The sequence below is a fragment of the Dermacentor silvarum genome, chromosome 10 (genome assembly GCF_013339745.2).
Source record: "Dermacentor silvarum isolate Dsil-2018 chromosome 10, BIME_Dsil_1.4, whole genome shotgun sequence".
Taxonomy (NCBI): domain Eukaryota; kingdom Metazoa; phylum Arthropoda; class Arachnida; order Ixodida; family Ixodidae; genus Dermacentor; species Dermacentor silvarum.
In genome coordinates this window covers 113,695,884-113,718,970 of record NC_051163.1, presented here as the reverse complement: position 1 = coordinate 113,718,970, position 23,087 = coordinate 113,695,884, and the positions used below count along the sequence as shown (strand labels likewise).

Sequence of the window (23,087 nt, the reverse complement as noted above, 5' to 3'; positions counted from 1 at the left end):
GGCGTTTCTTCGTTGTCGTCGTGAGATTTTTACAAGCTGCAGGTCGATAATAATCAATAATTTATATATGTAACTTACCCAGGGACAACCCTAAGGTCTGAGTGCTGGCGCATACATACATTGAATACCAAAAACAAGGCAAACCAAAGGAAATCAAAATAACAGTACAGAAGAAATATAAGTAAAAAAAAGACGCAATGAATAAAAAGAACAATTATGAAAAGAAGAGTGTACATACAGGAAAACACAAGGTATATGTAAGAGAAACAGGAGGAGAACGGCATTCGAACAATGTGTGAAACCGTGACACAACAAGGCGAAGCCTGGAAAAGACCAATGAAAGCAAGTTATGAAAAATATTGAAATCATGAAAATAAGCGCTATAAAGACGGAGTGTTTTGTGGGCGACTGCAGAATGCGACAGTCATCAGCATCACGAAAATTTTTTTTCATCCTTATGTCATCGGCATATAGAAGAAAAGAAGAATTTCGAATAGCGGAATGAACGTCATTAAAAAATTTAAATGAAGTGGGCCTAACATTGATCCTTGAGGGACTCTGCTAGTTGCCATGTAAAAAGAAGACGTTTGGCCACTGTACTTAACATGACCTATCAAGAAAATAACTACACAAGAGATTTACAATTGACGTGTCAACACCGAACTGCCTAAGCTTGTTCAGAAGCAATGAGTGGCTAACCACATCAAAAGCTTTGCTGAGGTCACAGGAAATGGTGTCAACTTGCCACCTTTGAAGTAGCGGCGCGGAGATCTGTGTCATGAATCTTGCGAGATTTGTGATGGTGGACCGGCCGGAGAGAAATCCATGCTGATTTGTAATCAATGAGTTCTTCAGGGTAAAATACACTACGTTGTGAAGAGCAAGCTCAAAAATCTTAGACATGGCACAGAGAAGAGGAATCGGGTGATAGTTGGATACATCGGTTTTACAGCCAGACTTAAATGCAGGAAAAACACGAGCAGGTTTCCACATGTGAGGTAAGGTGGAAGTACTTAAAGAGTTAAAAAAACATCTAAGTGTCAATACTGGAGCAGATATACTGCCGTAAGCTTTTAGAATTGCGGTGGTGGTGGTGGTGGTGGTGGTGGGGGGGGGGGGGGGTTGTCATCAGGGCTGCACGATAGAGAATGCTTTATGTGCTTAAGGCCTTCACCGTTGTTCTTTTCATCAAAGAACACTGCACTTGTTGTAGGAACCGTCGTGTACTGCTGAAGGACACCAGCGTTGAAATATGAAGCTTTATATGAGGATGAGAAATGGACAGTAAAACATTGCGTGACTACTTGGACTTCTACTCCGCTAGAGTTTAGCAGACGAAAACACTCTCTACGTTTAGTGGAGCGCTTGCAGATATACTTACAAAATTCCGCCCCCACGCCAGTCAGTCAGAGGCACTCTCTTCTAAGGATGCAATATCTAAGCCATGAGCCCGTTGATAGAGGCGTTTGCAGAGAGCCCGAAAAAAAGCGTAATTCTTTCCACTCATTAGGCACACATCCAGATTATTGGTGTGCGCGATCATTAGAGTTTAGGCCCGTTATAAGTTCAGATGAAAACAAGGGGGAGATATTTAGTGAGTTTAGGTCTGTGTGTGTGTGTGTGTGTGTGTGTGTGTCGGGTTTTTTGGCACAAAAGCAACTGTGGCTATCCTGCGCCAAACACAAGGTGCCGGTTAGCGCAAACTTCGGATGTTATTAAGTATGTTTATGTTATTTTCGTGGGGTATTAAAGCACACGTGTCTTATAGTTTCTGTAGTATTTGTGCAGCTTTTAGAAATGTGATGACATGTTTTAGTTCTACTTCTGGTTCGTCCCCAATTAATAGTGCAGGGTGAAAAGGTATGTTTTTTTCGTATATGTGATGAAAGATCTGCTTTCGTTCTCGTTCTAGTTTCGGACAAGAGATGAGAAAATGATTTACGGATGAAATTTCTCCACAGTTCTCACAAGTTGGTTGTTGTTCTTTATGTAGAAGGAAGTTGTGGGTCAGGTGTGTATGTCCGATTCGAAGTCGGCCTAAAACTACTTCCATGAAGCGTTCTTGGTGTCTACAAGATTGCCATTCACCAAGTGTTGGTTTGATGACATGGAGTTTGCTATTTATGCTTTCGTTCCACCTTAATTGCTATTTTTGATTCAGTGCTCGCTGAAATTCTGCTATCCAGTCGGTTGACGGTATTTATAAGTGTTCGACGGGATTATTTTTTGCTATAGCTGCACACTTATCTGCCTTTTCATTTCCGCTTATCCCGACATGGCTTGGTACCCAGCAGAATATTATACGTTTCCTATATTTAGTTGCTTCTACTATAGTTTTTAGTATTTCTCCTATAATTGGTAAACTGTGTTTTTTGGATGCTGAAGATTGAAGTGCGCTCAGAGAGTCGCTGTAGATAACTGTGTTATGGTTGTTGTCTTCTATTGTTTTGGTTACCGCTAGGTAGAGTGCGAAAAGTTCGGCAGTGAAGATTGAGGCATGACTTGGTAGACGTACACTTTTTTCCCACCCTATTCCAATAACTCCGCAGCCAATGTGTTCGTGTGTTTTGGATCCATCCGTGTAAAAAACTGTGAAGTCACGGTATTTTTCTTGGATGGCGTAGAACTCTTGGATCAGGTGCTCTCGTGGTACTTCGCTCTTCTTGAAGCTTGTTAACGAAAAATTGCAGGTGGTACGCAGGTTATTCCATGGAGGTAGTGCTTGGGGTCTTTTTAAAACATGCAAATATTCCTGTGGGATATTTAATTTTCTGCATATTTCTTCAAATCTAAGGCAAAGCGGTCTTATAGTAGAGGGTCTGTTGGTAGAAAGGGTTCTAGTTTGGCACTGCGTAATAATGTTAAAACACGGGTGTGAAGGTAATGTGCGGATTTTTAGTGAATATGCAACCAAAAGAAAAGAGCGTCTGTCATCTAGAGATGGTTCTTTAGCTTCTACGTATAGGCTAGCAACGGGAGATGTTCTATACGCACCTGTGGCAAGTCGGAGGGCAAGGTTATGCACGGGATCTAGTTTTCTAAGATATGACGGCCTTGCTGATCCGTACACAACTGAGCCATAGTCAAGAATGCTACGCACTAACGATCGGTATAAGTGTAGGATGCACGTTCTGTCCGAGCCCCAGCGTTTTCGAGATAAAATTTTTAGTATGTTAAGTGCCTTATTTGCTTTTGTTTTTAATGAGTTTATACGGGGGATTTATCAACACCAAACCTAGGAATTTGTGTTCCTCTCGCACGGGCAGTACATGTTTATTTAGGTGTAGATTGGGGTCTGGCTGGAGTCTTCGTTTGCGTGAGAACAACACAGCCAACGTTTTCTCGTTTGAAAATCGGAACCCATTTTTGTCTGCCCATTCACACAGTCTGTTTATAGTTAGCTGTATCTGCCGTTCGCAGGTGTTAATGTTGGAAGCGCGGCAAGCTATTTGTAGGTCATCCACGTATATAGAATGTTCGACGGAGCTGGGTATTATCTTTGCGATTGAATTCATTTTAACTATAAAGAGGGTTGTACGTAGGATGCAACCCTGTGGTACACCATTTTCTTGTATAAAAATGCGCGAGAGGGTTGTGCCAATGCGTACCTGAAAGGTGCGGTTTGAGAGAAAGTCAGCTAAGCTGTTCAACATTCTACCTTTTATTACCATATTCGCCAAGTCGCGTAGAATTCCGAACTTCCAGGTAGTCTCGTAGGCCTTTTCTAGATCGAAGAAGACTGCTAGACACTGTTGTTTATGTATAAATGCTTCTCGTATTGTGTTTTCTAGCCGGACTAAATGGTCTAATGTTGATCGTGTCTTTCGAAAGCCACACTGGTTAGTATCTAGTAGGTTACGCTGCTCTAGGGTGAACATGAGTCTGACGTTTACTATACTTTCAAATGATTTGGCCAGACAGCTTGTCAGGGCTATTGGACGGTAGCTATTAGGTAGAGTATGTGGTTTTCCTGTTTTCAAGAAATGGATGATTACAGCCTTCTTCCATGCTTGCGGTATTGTGCCCGTAACCCACACTTTGTTAAAGAACTTGAGTAACGTAGTTGCGTCTTCAGATAAGTGTTGAAGCATTGCGTAATGAATGTTATCTAGGCCTGGTGCTGTTTGCTTGCGTGTAGCAAGTGCGTTACGTAGTTCGTCTGTACTAAATAGACTATTATACTCTTCCTTCGTACCACCTCTGGTAGGTAGTTTCTGTTTTTCTGTTGTGTTTTTGTAAGAAAGGAAAGTACTATTGTAGTTTGATGAGCTTGACACTTGGGCAAAATGTTCCCCTAAAATGTCCGCCTGCTCTTGGAGTGTTGTTTTAATACCAGGAGGAGTTAACAGAGGGGTTGTGTAGGCTGTGTAATCGCCGTTCATTTTCCGTACACCCTCCCAGACTTTTTTGGTTGGTGTAGAGCTATTGATAGAGGATACAAAGTTTTGCCAGGAGCTTTTTTCTGCCTTTCTACGGATGTAACGTGCTTGAGCTCGGGCTTGTTTGAAGTTTATTAGGTTGGCATATGTTGGGTACCTCCTGAAGGTGCCCCAAGCCTTATTTTGCTTCTTTTTTGCAGTACGACACTCTTCTGTCCACCACGGTTTTCGGTTTTTTTCGTGCCAAACCTGATGTTTGGGGTATTGACACAGATGCCGCTTGAAGAAGGCAGACAGTAAATCTTTCATTTATTTCCTCTACGCTAAAGCTTTCGTCGTATTCTTTTTCTAATGCGGCATGTGTCGTGTAGAGTGTCCAGTTTGCTAGGTGTAGTTTCCACCGCCGTGGTTTAGTAGGTGTTGGAGTTGGTTGTGTGAGGTGTATAAGGCATGGGAGATGATCACTTCCATATGGATTGTCATGTACTTCCCAATTTAGCTGGACGTACAGATCAGGAGAACACAGAGCTAAATCAAGCCAACTCATTCTTCCTGTGCTTGGTATGCAGTACGTTGGGTTATTTGTGTTAAGAATGCAGATGTTATTTGTTAGGATAAAATCTTCTATAGTTTGTCCTCTACCATCTGTTGTCGGACTTCCCCAAAAGGGACTGTGCGCATTAAAATCGCCCACCAATATAAAAGGTTCTGGAAGTTGTTCAACGAGTTCCTCCAAGTCTCTAACTGATACCTGTGTATGAGGAGGGATGTATATGGAGCAGATAGTTAATGTTTTAAATGATACTACACTAACTGCTACTGCTTCAAGGCACGTATTTAACCGGATTTCTTGCATAGTAGTGCTACAGTGCATAATAATGGCCACGCCACCTGAAACCCGACCAGTGGTGTTACGGTCTCGGCGGACCACTTTGTATTGTTTCAAAAAGTTCGTGTTCTTCGGGCCTAAATTTGTCTCCTGAACGCACACGGCTAGGGGACAGAACCGATTTAAAATATCCTTTACGTCACCTAAGTTACGTATTAGTCCACGATAGTTCCAGTGAACAATAAAAGCCATTTTATCGAGTAGCTGTTAGCATCCTAATGCTTTCTGATATGTTAAAAACGTGGGATAGGTGACGGAAAATCTGTTTTTACTGTAGGAAATATTTAGTCACGTGCCCTTCCCAGGGGCAGCGACTGGCTGGCGACCTGCGTTCCCTCTGCCAGTGGGCAAATGAGGGTGTTTCGGGGTAGGCGTCCCCGATGTACTGGGTGTTGTGTCCATTGCTTCCTTTAGAAAGCCTGGACACAGAAGGCACTCGTTCAAGCTGGGTGCCTGAAGGTGTCGCGCTCTTTGGCGGTACACTGTCCGTAGGGGCACGTACCGCAGGGACAGCAGGTGCCGCAGTGGACTCTACAAGAGAACCCACTTGGGGCACCTTGGTCGGCTTTGGGGCCCTCGCTTCGACAGCAGGGGCCTTTTGAGCGGCCTGTGGCTGCTCGCGGGGGGCGAGGGGCAAGGCCAGATCAGCGAAGCTGTACTGACAGCCTGTAGACACCAGACGCCGCTCCGCCCCCCGACGAGCTGCGTCCGCATAGCGTGTGCCTGAAAACAGTGCATGTTTTCGGCGCGCTTCCGGAAAAGTTAGATTTTCTTTTACTTTAAGCTGGATGATTTCTTTCTCTTTTTTGAAAGTTTCGCAGGATCGCGAGTACCCCGCGTGGGCACCGCTGCAGTTGGGACATTCCATGACTGTTTTGTCGCAGTTCTCAGATGGATGATCATGTTCTGCGCATTTTGCACACGTAACTTTTCCTCGGCAGGACTGTGAGCCATGCCCGTACAGCTGACATTTGAAACATCTTCTCGGATTTGGTACATAAGCTCGCACGGGACAACTGATGTATGCCACATTTACTCTTTCTGGTAGACTGCTACGGTTGAACGTGATCACTATGTGCTTAGTTTTGATCTCTTCGTTTGCTCTTCGGATGGTGATTCTTCGAACAGCGCTGACACCTTGGCTTCGGAGATTTTCTAGGATGTCTGCGTCTGTTTCGTTCGTCAATTGCTTTTCGGAGATCACCCCTTGTACGCAATTAAGAGTACGGTGTGGTGTGATTGTCACGCTCTGCTCGGCAATTTCTTTTTGTTTTTGAAGTTCTTCGCTTTGCGCTTTTGTTTGGACTTCGATCAATAGGTCACCAGACGCGCGATTTTTTGCCTGGTACTCCTTGCCAATTGATCTTTCGAGGGACTTCGCGATCTTAAAGACCGATTTCGATGTAATGGGTTCTTTGTCATTATCTGAGTGAATAACTAGGAACTTTGGAAAGGTTTCAAAAATTTTTTCTTTGCTTAGGACTTCGGTGCGGCCTCTTTTCAGAGACCGATCATTTTTCTTTGAGTTTGAAAATGCCATACGTCATGTATAGACTGAGGGTTCCCGATATGTCGACTGAGGTTCATCCTCATACTCTCAGCAGGGTCCCGGAGCTTCCAGCCTGATAGCCAGGCAAGAGCCCACCGGCCGGGGCTTGACCAAGATCCCGACCGCCACCGTTTGCGGTTTCTAACCCTTCACCTTACAACCTATAGCCACGGTACGGATAACAGCGTTGGTATGGGGGCTCGGGGTCCGTGGTGACGCCACACACTAACACATTGATGACGCAAGGTGCCCCTGCGGGGAGTGCGTTTAGGTCTGTACTGGGGAATGTGTTTGCGCATACTGCTCAAAACAAGCTCCGTGAACTGATCTACTTTGGTCCTCAACATTGGTATTATCTGTAACCAGTGACCAATCAGTGGTGCACACGAAATCATATAAACCAACCACGCTTTAAATCACAACGCTTTAAAGCAAAGCGACGGAATTCATTTATGCCACTGGAGGAACTCTGCCTGAGGGTTGACGCAGAGGCAGTTATCTTTAGTGACGGATGAAACTTATCGGGACGCAAAAGGGAAATGTCAGGTAAATGAATTCGACAGGTGAATGTCTAAGATGTTACCACAGCAATTGCCGATCAAGTTACGCTGCTGAAGAAAAAAAAAAAAAAAACTCCAGAAATTCCAACAACAGGCTGAATTTGTTCTCTATGCAATGATTGTTATGAAAATATGTACGCTTGTTCCAATCAATTCCATATGTAGTACAATCACCAAGAATAATTATTCTGTGCTTGCTATGGGAAGATATTCCACTTACAATGGATGACCCATGAAAAAAGACGGGAAATATTCGGTGACACGTAGAAAGTTCCAAATAACCGTTTTTCACAACGCACTAGGCTGACTCCTAGCCAAATCGACTAAGCAAAAACCCTCTCCATGTTTGTTGGAGCACTTACGGATATACTTCCAAAATTCCGCCGGCTGGTCGGAGGCGCTATTTTCCAAGAATGCCATATATGAATCTTGATCCCGCCTATAGAGACGTTTACAGAGAGCCCGAAAAAACCGAAATTCTTCTCTGCACTCATTAGGCAACAGAATTCTATATTTTCTGTGTGCGCGATCTTTATGCTTTAGGGCAATTATGAGTTCAGATGAGAACCAGTGGGGATATCTAGAGCGTTTAGGCCTGTACTGGGGAGTGTTTTGCGCATACTGCTCAAAACAAGCTCCATAAACTGATCTACTTGGTCATCAACATTGCTTTTGTCTGTAACCAGTGACCAGTCGGTGGTGGACAAGGAATTATATAAACCAAGATAATCACCACGCTTGAAAGCAAAGCGTGGGGATTCATTTACGCCACTGGAGGAGCTCTGCCTCAGTGCTGACATAGAGGCAGTTATCTTTAGTGGCGGATGAAACTTATCGGTACGCACAAGAAAAATTTCGGAACGAGAGACATCTAAAACTTGAGCATTCGAGATGCAAAGATCTAAGACGTTGCCACAAGAATTGGCGATCAAGTTATGCTGCTGAAGGGAACAGAAGGACAGAAAGTCTAACAACAGGCTGCATTTCTTCTCTGTAATAATAATAATAATAATAATAATAATAATAATAATAATAATAATAATAATAATAATAATAATAATAATAATAATAATTTTGTGTAAGAGGATGGTTACGGTAAAGCCCCTATATTTATAAAAGTAGCGCCATTCTTAGATCTTGCCGCCACCGCGCTCACCCCGGCGCTTCCTCCTCGCCCTCTCTTAGCCGCCTCCTGTCGCCTCAGCCTCCTCCGCTCCCCCATTGGCCAATCCGTGTCACGTGGAAGTTCGCGTCGCGCTTTTGTATATTTTTTTCTTTCCAGCGCGCTCCGACTGCCATTCTCGGGCCTGTGCGACGAAAGTGCTGTACGCACAAACGGACCAAACGTGTTATGGACAAGAACTTCGTTGTGATGGCATGCTGCTGCGCCTTAAGTTGCCGCAACCGACAAGGCGAGGGCAAAAGGCTTTTTTTGTTTACCATCCGGCGTGCGCAAACGCTTGCTGCACACTTGATATTTGCGCCGTCTCGCATCGTCGCGTTGCTACTTCCAAAACGGCATTATTAAGACCAGTTACTGACTGACGAAGCAAAATCGCGCCTCAAAAACGTCTCCGCAGGGCGCGATCGAAGTTTTCCTCGGATTTCCTCTGGTAGCGCGTTAGCTGTCGTCTGCCACGGCAGGCCCGACGCAGGCGGCGCCACTGTCGATATCGCGCCTCGATCGCGCTGGTCGCGCCGAGCGCGATAGTGGAACGGAGGAGGAGGGAAGTGGATGGCGCTACTTTTTATATATAGGGGCTTTAGGTTACGGAACGCACGTCCCCCACCGCCACGGTCCAGTGTTCAACTTGTAAGAGTGACAGCACAGGCTCTGCTAGATAACAATGAAAATTAAAACTTTCTATGACCTCTAGTGTGCTAGACAGACTAGTACTGGAAGTAAAGCGAAATAAACACTCTCACAAGGGAGGGTAAGAACAACAATGTATTGTTCTTTAACCTATCGTTGCCGGCACTGTCGCGATAGTAAATGAACTAAAAAAATTGATGGCAGTGTAGTTTTATTCAGACCTGCTTTCAGAACGAAAAAGCGTGTCTTATGGTAGAGGCTTGACATATCAATAATAGCCGAAGAGCGTGCGCTAGCATAGACTTCATTATCTTAAATAACGATGAAATATTATGCCTAAATAGTCAACTTTCGCGTAGGCCCATGCATGTCCCTGATTGACGGCTGGCGCCGGCTCTCCTGAGCTTGCACGGATAAGTTTGGCGGGTGGCACTTCCATTGCTGAGCATGAGTAGATAAGTGTTGTGTAGGGTCTTCTTTTCTGCCACTGTGCGACTTTTGAGCTGATAGTCGGCGTTTGTGTTGTCCGTTTCAGTCTGCTCGTTTTCATGTCTGCACGTTTAACCTTTTCTTTTCTAACAAGAAGGGTAACTCGCTCTCCTTCGGCCTTTCATGCCTTCTATTGTGCCCGCTTTCTCCTCCCCCAGTGTATACGATAACCAACCATGTGAAACCTGGTAAGCCTTTCCCTTTTCTTTTTCTTTCTTTTTTGTTTTCTACCTTTTTATTGCGATAGCAATTATATGGACACTCGGCAAGCATATTTCTGCCGTCCTCGTCGCCGTCGTCCTCGCCGTGAGGTTCTGTATAAAGTCCAAGGGTGATAAAATCGTCGCCGTGCGCCGTATGCTGTATGTGTGACTGAAAGCACACGAGGGACGTGCGCTTTCACGGAGAGCGAACGCACGGCGGAGGGCAAACGCGACCGTCGCGCGAAAGGCCGTGGGGGGATGGGAGGGAGGGAGGGGGGTGACGTGGTACTGCGGCACCAACGACGCAAGGGGAACTGGCGACTCAGTCTAGCACGCGAGAGGAGCGAGGGGGTGCGGCTTCTACTCTGCCCGCAACTGCGTACTTGTACTTTGCGCGGCAGCGGGCGGTCGCCCGCACTGTATCTTGAAAGCGATCTGCAGACGGCTCGTGGCTTTGTATGCGCTGTGCTTTCGCCGCTCAGTTTCCGTTTTAGCGATAGACCGCACGAATCTTTACTCGCTGCTACTGCTGCGCTTGCTCACATAAGCGTTCTGACAGCGGCTGTCTGCGGTCGTCGAGTGCGATCTATTCATGTTTCCTTGTGCGCGCTCACACCATGCTTGTTAATTCAGTTAGTAAGCGAATGTGTTGAAGTTTACATAACCGATAAAACTACTATCATTAGTCCGTATAGCTCTCTACTAATTTGCTATCGCAATTGATGCTTCGCCTTTCGGGCGAAACTGAGACTTTTGTTTTCTGTCGTACTGATCTACGACTGAAAACTATAAGCCCATGCAGCCTCGCCGTGACTGATTGTCAGCTTCATCTGCTGAACCCTAATTCTGCAGTGTCATGCATCGGGACAAAACTGGCAGATGTTGGGCGACCTTGTTTACAGGGAAGCTTTCTTTGTTGCGTCCGAAGATATAGGCGCTGTGGTCGGTGGTGGCGATGGGTCGCGTTTCCGTCACCCGGACTGAGGTCATTTGAGGAACGCGTTTGTCGCAGTGCGCCATTTCTTCTTTCCAGCTCACCACAGTGCGTGCGATCTGCATAATTTTAAAGTGAAAAAAATTGCCGTGGTTGAACACGGTTAAACAAGTTTGTCGAGTGATATGACGGTTTTGCTTGCTTTGGGAAAGGACACAGACGCTGCTTGGCGCCGTCAGCAACTACCACATCTACAATTGCACCACAAGGCAACACAAAGACGATGTATCGGCGTGGCAGCAGCAGCGAGCGAATTGACCTTCATGCTGCGTCTGACTTCAACGCGAACTAAGCGCCGAAAGCATAGTGCATACGAAGCTACCAGCACTCGGCGCACTTTGTACACAAATCATACCCCTTTGAAGATGAGGCCCGCGTGCCCGCGCGCTTTGTCCACATCGCAGATCGCTTTCAAGATATCAGCGCCCACGCGGCGTACGCAGCAGCCGCCGGTAGCGGCAGGCTAAGTCCCAGTTTGACCTTGGCAGAGCTTGAAGGTCAGATTTACGGAAGGAAGCGTTTTCTGGGATTGTACCTGGAGTATTAGAGGTATAAAAGCTTCCCATGGCTCATTCGCCCGTCTTCGTGTTCGGCGGCCGTACTTCCTCCGGCAATGCAATGGCGCCGATACAAAGAGCATGTGTTCTTGAGCGACCGATCATTCGTGGCCGAGCACCAACTTTTGAGACGCACATGTTGTCAGGTGAGATGATGTGGTCGGTGGTGGCGCTGCGTCACGTCTTTCCGCTAGCTGCCCGGGCTGACGTTCACAGGACACCCTCGTCGTCAAGTTCCGCTGCGCGTCTTTTGTCGAGGTGCGCTGTTTCGTGCTGCCGGCTCACCACAGCATCGCTTAGAGCGACTCGCACAGTTCCTGGAATATGCATAATTTTAAAGCCGGGTGAGAATCGGGCCTTCGCGGAGTAAACAAACGGACAGGAAAGCGCAAGAGCGCTGTTGTGGTCGCGCCGCCGCCGTCGCACTAGCATACCTAGGAAGTAGTGCTAGTGTGGCTATTTGATTTCCGAGGTACGCATAAGGCTATTCGCTTACTTTGGCAATAATTTTTTTTCAGCAAAATTTTTTTTACCAGGTGAATCACGTCCACAACTGGGCGATGAGAGATGTGTGAATCCGCGACACACTGTATTTTTCCTCCATCTGCTCAGCTATATGTGATGTGCTATGTCTGGAACAACTAAAGGCGCAGAGACACGGATAAGTGAGCGTTCCTATCCCACAGCTTGTGACCGACAAACCGCCATAGTGCGCTCGACGTTCCTTCCGAGCGTGCGAGCAATTTCAAACGTGCTGCTGAATTCCGGCTGACATTGAGACGCGCTGTCGTGCTATAGGGAAGTTGGGACACGGCAGCACTTATCCCCATTAAGAAAGAGTCCGCCGCGCTCGACGGCCCACGTAGCGAGCATATTGCTTAACTGGCTTTGAAGTTGTGTCGCAAGACATAAAACACAGCGCTAAAACCACCAGAGCCGCCATAACTGCACCGCCGTTTCCACCTTGAGAAACACTCACTTTATCTATGGCAGAGCTCTTGGGGGCACTGACATGCGGAGAGACATTGAGCAGCGGAAAGCCAGAGGATTTAGGCTGGATGATCTCTGGCTTGCCACACACTGACTTAGGGTCGAATGACTGAGTGAGTCACTTTGCTCTGTGTGTTTTGGGCTGTACTATTTTGCTTATAAGGTACTGGGAAGAAGGTAGCGTGGTGAAACATACGTGATTTGGGAAGGAGGAAATGAAGGAGATAATGATACGAAAAAGAAACAGAGATAGAAAGAGAGAACACGAAGAACGAAAGAATGAACGAAGGAGTAAAGGTAGGGAAGAAACGGGGAGAGAAAGCGTGGAGAGATTCACACGCATCTCACAGTGAGTGACGAGCTTCGAGCGGGGATTATATGGCTTCGTTACGGCAATGCACGAATGTATTACTATTTGGCAGCCTGCAATACTTAGGTGCAGCAGACAGGGCTTAGTTTATTGTTTTATTTATTTGTATTTTTCATTTAATTTTTAAAGCCCAACACAATCCTTACGTCAACTGGCATATTGACCTATGCAAGATTCTTTTTTTCAAGTAATGAACTTGTTGGGACCCATTGAGCCACAATTTAGAACGCCCACACCATCGAGCTCCCCCGGAGTGTAGGGCGCAACCCTTTACGCGTGTTCATCGCTTGATAAGAGCTTGCACGAATTCGAAGAAACTTTAGCCAGAAGGCGCTTCTAAAACAGAAGTTCCATACCAAGGGCGCTATAACGTAAAATGATTCCAAACTGTTTTGATTCCAATTTCCGCAATCAGCCTCCACGATTGGTCAAAACATTTTCGGGCCACTCCCAACTTCGCCTGTCTGTCACGCGACGTCACGAAAAGCGCGATAGGTCCCCATCTGATATAACGTGTACACACTGATTATGCGTGATTAAACCGTACAAAAGAAAAATAATAATTTCTGATTCGACGCCTTTTTACCAATGTTTTCTGGCTACGCCCAATTCGCATGTCTGTCACGCGACGTCACAAAACCGCGAAAAGTCACTATGTCAAAGAGACGTGTAAGCGAAAAAATGCATTATTATGCCGAACAAAACTGAAAAATTTTATGAATAGCCACAGACTACCTCGTTCCGAAAGGAATAGAAGACGGCTGCCCGCCGATTACTCAGGCCCTCGCTACTCGCACCTGCCGGTGAGCATATATTTATTTGTACTTGAGAAATCTTTTTGCGTGGCAGTAAAACGTTATCGAGCCCTTTCGGCACGCATACGACATCGCTCTGCCAACTCTTCCTTGCTGAGGATCCGTTTTAGCGGCATTCTTATCCTTCCGTTGCACGCCGCCGCGATTTTCGACCAGCCACCGCAAGCTATGTAAGGCGAAGCGGACCAATCGGAGAAGCCGGCACCACGCTCTTCATGCGGTTATGTATTTTCACTGTGCTGGCTCGGCCCGATCAAAACCCTCTCTACTAGAGCGTGCTCCTCGCCTCTTGTCAGCCAATTAGATAAGAAAAACCGCTGAGTATAGATAATGTTATTGGTTTCGAAAGCGAACAAAGGTGACCTCCTATAAACGAGGAGAGTGTTTGATTGGGTTGTTCAGACAAGGCTGCGGGTCACCGCCCGATGCTTGCGTCGGTGGTTACGTAAATTTGGCGTCAGGAGTTTGGAATCATTTTACGTTATAGCGCCCCAAGATACGGCACGGAGCATGGTTTTGCTTCTAGACCAACAGATGGCAGCACTCTCTTACACACGCACTGGTTTTCGGTCGCTGCTTGCCTCATCAATTCGCGCTTACATAATGAACTACAATTTACTTTCCTTTCATTGTGAATAAGGCTTCCGTACGCGAGCCGAAACATCTCGTTTTTATTCCTTTATGTTCGTTGTCAGCGTCCGCTTATTCTTTTGACTGAATGATTCCTACCAGACCAATTTTCATCAAACACTTGACTTAAATCTGTTAATCATTTTTCCGACTATATATTCACGCAGTCGCAACGTATGGGTTTGTTGACAGTGAAACACGCGATGGGATCTGATAATTAACCGTTTGGTACGTAGTTTTTACTTTTATATGCCCCGTATATGAGCGTCCTCTTTCCTGGTTGGTGCTCTTCTTGTGTACCTTTGTGCTGTACATAGAGAAAAACCATTAAAGTCCATACTGCTCTGCTAACTGCATCTTATTTGCCTAGGCCACACTTGTAGAGTGATTGTGGGCTGTTGAGAGAAGAAGAAAGGTGTGATATACAAATGCAGTGAAACTTAGTGGAGGGACGCTGCAAACCAGTGTTAGTGCGCGGGTCCTTAAATCAAAGATAAACAAAAATTATCATGGTATAGAAGCTGCTACTATAAACTCGGTCAAGAAGGTATCCTAGAGAAAATTCTCGAGTCTGCTGTGAAAAAACAAATCAATCAAGATCATTTGACAAACACATACGCTCATACGTTCGGCGTTCGCTTCGCCTAAAGTTACCTGCCGGTCCCTTGGCTTAAACGCCCACAACGATAACATCTGCCGAAACACTGAAGAATACGTGGCTCGTAAATTTGAAGATTGGGAACTTGAGCAATCGGAAGGAATTGTGAATTTGAACATCAGAATAAAGTAGCTATAGTGCAAGTGCTACATATTTTTGATGCGAATGGAATGTTTTTAATTTGCTTGTTGGTTCTTTCTCGATTCGAAAATGCGTTATTAGAAGTTGTGGGATATTTGTTTCTGTTCAAATATTATCATAAATTACAACGGTTGTTGGAGCGAGAGAGACAGAGAGGGATGATTCTCCTACAGAAAAGCTGGGATTATTAAGCAGAGGTGCGTAGTCCCTGAGCGAACGCACGAGACAGATAACTTGCGCTAAGTAAATTCCAGACATTGCATAGGCATGTCTCTTTTTTTAAGCAGTTTATGAATTTGTTACGTCAATTTAGCGAAAAGAAGTTATTTTCCAGTCATCAGGTGCGTATCAATTTACAACATAATGCAATGCTGTAATAGCACACTTCCCTTATTTAATGAACTCGCCACTCTACGAACAGGTGGTGACTTGCGGTTGCCCTGTTGCATTACTGTCATCGTCAAAGTAAACCAGAAAACCGTAAGCAGGCGTTTTTCGCCTACAAGCTCCTCAGTTGACCAGGACGTCCGGATGTAAATGACATTGTGTACCAAATAATGTTAAGTATAAGCGTTTGTTTTTAGGTAGACTCCAGGCAAACTTTATATTGCAGTTTGCCGACACGCTAGAAATTAAAGGGTTTTGAATTGGATATTGCAATATTCTTTTCCTTTTATTATTCGTATTGTATTCCATTGAGAAATGTCAGTACTTGAACACAATTCCAAATTTCAGTATTCGAACAAGTAAATAATCTGTACGTGATTCGATATACGTATGTTGTTCTTTTCGAATATTCGTAATTGATTCTATCGGGAAATTTCGCTATTCTAAACGATTCGTGATTTCACTATTCGAATGGGCAAATATTCGGTATTCGATCCAAAATACGATGCTTCTTTTCTATAGAGTATTCGCATTTGATTCGATTCGGGAAATATCCCTATTCGAACAGGCCTAGCATAAATCATAAATGATAAAGGGAAAGTGGGTCTTTCTGGATGTCACCGAAGTGGCCACGCAACATGCGGGCGTAATACAGCATGCTATAAATGCCACCGGGGCGTCGCTTTTGCTGCGCCAGCCATCAAAAAAGCTTCACGGCCGCCCGTGGCTGGCGAGGCCCGCCCGCGGCCGGGTTATTCCCGGGAACCCTCCTGACACAGTTCTAAATGCGCTTCGGGGCCTGCAGGAGACGCGGCAACGGGGGTACGACGCGGAGGTAGTACAGAGAAGCTCTCGGCCTTCTGTTCCCCCGAGCGCCTGCTCCCCGAGTTTCGAATATCTTCCCGGAAATCTGCCGGCGAGTTTTGTCGACAGCGGCAGCAGCGAACGTCCATTTCTTTCTTCACGCCTCGTGCCTCCGACCCCCTTAATCGCGCACTCCTACACAGACGGCAACGGCTCTCCCATAGTTGACGTCACCCGACCCGAACGCCGTCTCGCGGGCACGGGTTTTGAGCAGCGGCCAACGAGTCCTGATATTACATAAAGCGGTGACGCCAGGGCGCTATAGCAGCCGTTCTCGAACATGAAGGGAGCGAGTGAAAAGAAGATAAAAGAAATGTCTCGGTGTTCCGAGCAGTACGAGAGAAGCGTTCCTTGAGAGCGTAGATGAAAAAAAAAAAAGAATTGCTTTAAAAAAAGAAGACGCTTATTTTCGGCAGGTCGGTTCTCGTTACGGCGAAAGCGGCGATCAAAAGATAAAAGGCGGGCGGTGAAGGGCCGCGCGACTATTTGCGGCCTGTCCCGGAACACGTGACGAAAAGACTGATGACGATGGGTCGAAAGGCGGCGGTCTATCACTGGGAGGCTGCGCGTGGCGCGGGAAAGGCGTCAACACAAGCTGCGGTGCCGACCTTGCAGCGGAGGGAGTAAACACGGCGGGTGATTGCGATGCTCCGATGTAAACAGCGCCACGCCATTACGTGGTGTTGCGACAAGGCTAGGCTCTGGAGTGGAAGTTCGCACCGTCGTCGATGACTACTGGTGATGCCAGGAGCAAGCGTATCTACGCGAAGAAAGCAGTCAGCTTCAGCAACAGCCAACACCCGTTGCCAGTGGCTCAGCGGCTACGGCGCTGAGCCACTGGTAACCCCGAGGTCACAGTTTGGACTCCCTGGCAAGGCGTCCGCTTTCTGATCGGGCGCAATGAGAAACGCTCGTGTATCGCGTTTTGGGTCCACGGTAAAGAACCTGATGCGTAATAAAATTAATAAAAATTCGTTTATTACATCGTTTTCATAGTCCTTGTGTTGCTATGAATCGTTAAGGTCAATCAATCAATTAATCAATCAATCAGAAAATATTTCCAGCGTGCGTACGCTTGTGCGTTTACTCTTCTGTGATGACATCTGGGTCAACAAAAATGAGAGAAACATGGATTGAAATGTGTGCGTCATTGTCCGTTAGTGTTCCAATTATCAACAGTAAACGTGTGAAACAGAGGCGCAAGTCTAGAACAATTTTCGTGTGACCTGGTTTGAATACCCTGAATGACGTATCATTGCTGTTAGGGAGCTATAGGTGTAGCTCTGACTGTGGCCAGGATGCAATGAGAGAGTACTTGCATTCCACAGGAACCTAATTATAGGCTAGCCCACTATCCCTAAGAGCGATTGGTTCCCAAAGAACGATGAAAGCAAGGAAATGAAACAGGGAGATTCAAAGCGGAGCAGCTCTGCTGCAGCTCTTGGTTGTGCTTGCAATTTGTTACGTAATTGTCATGGGCTGCGCACCTTTTAGGTCACTGTCCTTCAGTCCCTCGTGGCGTATTTTAAATTGCTGCCTACAAAACTTGACATATTCTCGTGTTGGTTTCTCGGTGCAGTTCAGCCTTACCTCTGAGCAGTCGAGGAGATTCGAGCGTTGCACATGCTGGTGGACACAATGCGATCACTGGACTCATGCATCGTCATGCAGAAATGAGCACACACGACAACAAATGCACAAACAGACAGAGAGCTTGCTTTGTCAGGCATCTCATGCATTGCATGCAGCTGTGTCGCCATTTTAGGCCTTGTAACGAACACTAAGCATTGTCGACAACAGATATATAGCTTCACGAAAGCTGAAGGGTTGGCCTCTCGGGCGCCAAGTCAGCGAGACCGTCCGAACGGTCGGCGCCTCTGCTGGACGAAAAATTGAGTGTGTTGATAAAGGAAAACCGAATGGCGCAATTAATACCAGTTAGGGTCTCCTGCTATCGATTTTAATTTTGTTTACGCCGTTAGCCCGCCAGGGTAACCAGGCGGTCTATGCACTAGCTAACCTTGCTCTATTTTCCTGTTTCTTTCCCCCACCTCTAGTCTTGGCCGGAGCTACTCTAAGATTTCTGTGTCTTTCCAATCCACGGTTCATTAGGTCTTCTAAAGTTTGCATCTAAAAACGATAAAAAATTATCTTAACTAGTCGTTAGCTTACCGGCTTATAGTAGCCCTATTATGTAGCAAGCGAGGCGTTAGATTCGAACATGATGAATTTTGACGAATTAATTTACCAGTGAGTTGGCCATGCGGACGAACTCACTGGTTGGTTTTTGTGGCCAGTAGAGGTAATGAGATATACAGGAGCTGACGGGATAACGGGTTGATCAACTGGCCAACGCTCTGCAACTGTGGGACTGGTATAACCCCGCTACTCGGAAAAATGTAATATCACTTTTATCTGACGACATTCAATGCGTCTAACGACATTAGGCTGCATGTGATTCTGCTCGGCAAGGAATAACGCGATTTGCGTGAGAGGAAAATGAACGACGTGTTCAAAAAATAAAAGATTTAGTTAACTTTGTATCTGTGCTATAAATATGTTTCAAGATTTGAAGGGGAGTTTCATTTTTCATTTTATTTCACTCCCTTACTTTCTCTTGTCTGAAGGCTGCCCAACTAAATTGCTGTACATAACGACTGCTCGTTCTTGTGCTATCCGATTCTTGGCGAATCACAAGAGCAGGTATGTCGACACTATAGAGTACTCGTAGAGTACAGCTACTACTGCTACTGAGTGTAGTCGGGCATCAGGCGCTCTCACCTCGGGCGCGATGTAGTCCGGCGTTCCGCAGAAGGTGGACGTCTTCCCGGAGTCCGCCAGCCCGCACTTGCACATGCCAAAGTCGGCGATCTTCACGTGGCCGTTCCGGTCCAGCAGCACGTTGTCCAGCTTCAGGTCTCTGGCGGTCAGGGCCACCGTGTTAGTGTCCACACCACGCCACACGCCTAAGACTTCCGTGTCGTACGCATAGCGTGCAACGCCGTCCGAGTTGCTGCGGTCGGCGGTGACGCGCTCGTCATCCTGCTTATTATTACCTGCGGCTCGGCATCGCGGCCACGTCACGATTTCGGCGCATTCGGCCGTTTCTTTCCGCTCGGCTTGTTACGTTGGCCTTGCATCACCGCCTACAGACGTAATATCGAGATCGGGACAGCATTAACCAGCAGCCACACAGAATGTGAGTTAGGCCTATTTCCAGCGTATTTTCACCGTATTTTCGGCGCTGGAGCGTCTATGTCGCAACGCTCGATAATTATGCGTTATCACGGTAGAAATGCCTTCTGCGTTCTATCTTCTTTAACAGACAACTTCGCGCTCAATACTTTAGCCCTCCAGTTTAGACGGCATGCCAACTGTGGGATCTTCTAAAGTGCGTTTGTGCCTGCCGTTGTGGCTTAGTGGCTACGGCGTTACGCTACTAAAGTCGAGGTCGCGGGATCGAATCCCGGCCGCAGCGGCCGCATCTCGATGGGGGTAAAATGCAAGAAACGCCCGTCTACCGTGCATTGGGCGCAGGTTAAGGCACCCCAGGTGGTTAAAATTAATCCAGAGTCCCTCACTACGGCATGCCTCGTAATCGAATCGTGATTTTGGCACGCAATACGCCATAATGAAATTTTGTTTAAAAGTCCGTTTGCGACGTATTTTTTTATAATTTGAACGGGATCAAAGCAGAGGTAAGCGCAATGTCTTCTTCTACAGTCGTTAGGGTAAAAGTGTTGGTCACCGCGGATGGCATTCTGCGACCAATAACAAGGTCCTCTGCGTTACAAGGTACCATGGCGGAACGCAATAACGCGATTGTACTGACGTTTGGGCACATAAGTGTAGGGTTAGGCCTGATTCCCACATGCGTCTCGTCTCGTCACCGTCACGGCATCGACTGTCATCGGGGGAGGGCGCTTCCTCGCCGGTTTCTCTTTAAAAGCGGGATGCCAGCGAAATAGGCCGTTGCCCTCAGCGTATGCAGGCGTCCCATTTTTCAGAAGACAAAGAAGAAAGAAAGAAAGAGAAAAGGCGACACAAAAACTCTCACTGCCGACGGAAATCAGTGCCGTGATGGCGACGGGGTGGGGTGGATGGCGGCTGGCTAATCCTGTACATTCTCCCACTTGCAGCGTTCCCAATTGTCCGGGTTGTTGCCTTGTCACTACAGACGCGCCCCGGTGGATTAATGACCGACATGGTATATCAATGGCGAACGGAGCCACCGCGAAACGCCGTGGTAAGCTTCACAGAATTGCACGCTATGCACTACGAAACAGAGTACGATCAACACGGCACAACACTCGGCATGCTTGCGCAAGGACTACCGGGGAGGAAGTATTGCGTTAGACTCAGATGCGAAAACACGATGTATAAAAACGGACTTGCTTCGCAGGCTCGCAGTAATTTTGAATGCGCAGAAAGAGAGGGGGACAGCATGGCCAGCGTAATCCGTAGGCTGCTCCTTTCTGGCAAGGTACGCCTGCGATTTCATCGCCTACGCTACGATGTTGTGAGGGCCAAACGGAGAGAAATGCACCTGACGTGTAATACACGCATATAATAATATTTTTGTTTAATATATGTACCTGGAAACAAATAGCATGTCAACTCACTTTCTATGATGACTATTATTTGATAAGGTATAAGTATTACTTGGTTATGGCCGAGTTGGTTTACCAGCTCAAGCTTACACAAGATTGTGCAGAGAACCGTGTGAAGAAGTGTGTGAAGAACTTTCCATGGTGCAAAGGAACGAACTATATGCTGACGTATCGAACCAAAGGCGTCCGCTAGTCACAGAAAAGATGAAAATAGTATAGCAGTAATAATTTGAATAAGCCTTTGAAGAAACTTTACAGGCTGCATTGCGTCCCCAGTGAGGTTCCCTAATTTGGGCAAGTGAACGCCACCATTTTGCAGCTTGAGAGCATGCTAGCAGACGTAGAAGATGCTGATTGGCCAAACGTTTTCAAGCTAAATACAGACTATTGCTTATGCTGTAGCTTTGGTTTACAACATACGAAGAATAAGCACAATTTCTGGCGTTTTAGCAAGCCAAAGAGAGAGAAAGAGATTGTTCTGCGCAAAATTTTGTGCGATATGTAAAGGCCTTTCGCATAAAAGGTCGCTACAGGTATACTTTGCATCGGTAGCGTTACCTAGTGTAGCAAACATAAGAAACACACACACACACACCATGCAGTTTAAATGTCTTACTATTAACACAAACACTTACCGCCGTTGTTCTCGAGGAATGAAATGATTCCACATGAACCCCTATTTATCACACGTTAGAATACAGTGATAAACGCGGCAACTTGTCGGCAATGACGGCAGAATAAAAGCGGCTGCTAGAGTTGCAAAGAGAAATAACATCGGTAAGAACGCAGATACGACAGTTTAAGTGTAAACATCGCGCTTATTAATATTTGAACATGTGATTATAACGTTTCTTGGCCTATAATATTACGTGACATTTGATGTAGTTATTACTTGCATTCTCAAAATGAAAATCGCATCTCATCTTCGGCATGTATTTTGTTTCGTTTAGACCTTCTCTCTACTGTGCTAGCGCCCGTGGTGCTAACGACGCCTGCAACTTTGTGGTCAACTATATCACACTTAGCTGTAGTACCATGGGGACCTGAACTTAGTAGTTCCAAGTAAAGTTCGCGGAAGGTTGCCGTACACAACTCACAAGTGCTTTTGGGCAAAAAAAAAATACCCCTGAAGTTTATATCCGGCGTACGTAGTCGAGCGGCAAAAATTTAATATCCTTTACGTAGCTAAGAAGGAATGACATGTTTATTGCCAGGGCAGAAAGCAGGAACTTCAGTGGAGAACAGAGGGGAAAAAACGAAATGACGGAGGGAAGCAATAGAACAGGAATAAAAGTGAAGCAGTCGAGATTACGAGAATAAATAGACGAAACCTAAAATAACAACTTTGGTGTAAATGGCAAAAAAGAAGCGAGAAGTAGGTGTTACGTGAATAAAAACAGAAACGCAGTGAACAATTTAAAGCGAGCGAAACCATGCTTTCAGATAGATAGATAGACAGATAGAAAAATATTTATAAGTAGAAACTTAGGGATTGTGTTTATTTTTTTTAATTTGCAATTTTATTTCAAACACAACGCAAAAAAGGAAGGTTCCAGAGTGCCCGAGTTGCCGTCGTTATGTTAGCTGATGCTTCCCAAGTTATCGATCTGACGGCACTGAGGTCGAATCTCTTAATGCCGAAGTCGAAACGGAGACGAAAACACATTCCTTATATCCGATTATTTATTATATCCATGGTCATTATATCGAGGTTTGAGTGTAATACCGTTTATTTCAAGACGATTTTCGAGAAATAGCGATGATCATTAATTGTCTATGATTGTTATTGTTGCTCCAATAAAGGCAGATTCGTGTAAGCAGGTAGTTTGAATACATGTCTCATTTCTGGGCTCTCCTGAATCATGCGTCACTGTGTGTGACGTGAGATACGCATTTTTCTGGCCATAAAACGATTTAGTATTAGAAGAAAAAAAAAGCTCATGAATATTGAAAAAAAACATTGCAAGAAATTGTCGGTTGGACGATGTTATTAATCTATTTTTTATTGGTTGTATATGTTTTTTGCTCTCATGCTGCTTATATTTGCGCTTTTTGTATGCTATACAACTGTATATTCCCCCTCCTGCCACTCCTATGACAGGGATGCAGTACGTAAAAGTAAAAAAAAATCTGTTAAATCAAATAAATAATTTATCCTACAAAGACTACGGCCTTCGCATTTGCACCAG

At 45.8% G+C, this 23,087-nt stretch overlaps 1 protein-coding gene across 3 annotated transcripts in view; it reads right to left on the bottom strand.

The window, feature by feature from the left end:
* The window catches only part of LOC119466489 (protein kinase C delta type), a 711,485-nt gene that overhangs the window by 28,618 nt on the left and 659,780 nt on the right, over positions 1–23,087 (bottom strand). For 2 of the 3 annotated variants that reach the window (XM_049657504.1, XM_037727002.2), the window contains one exon: positions 19,070–19,208. The exons of the other annotated variant lie outside the window; for it this stretch is intronic. In XM_049657504.1, coding sequence (XP_049513461.1) covers positions 19,070–19,208 — 139 coding nt within the window. The remainder of the gene's footprint in view (positions 1–19,069; positions 19,209–23,087) is intronic. 3 annotated transcript variants of the gene reach the window in all.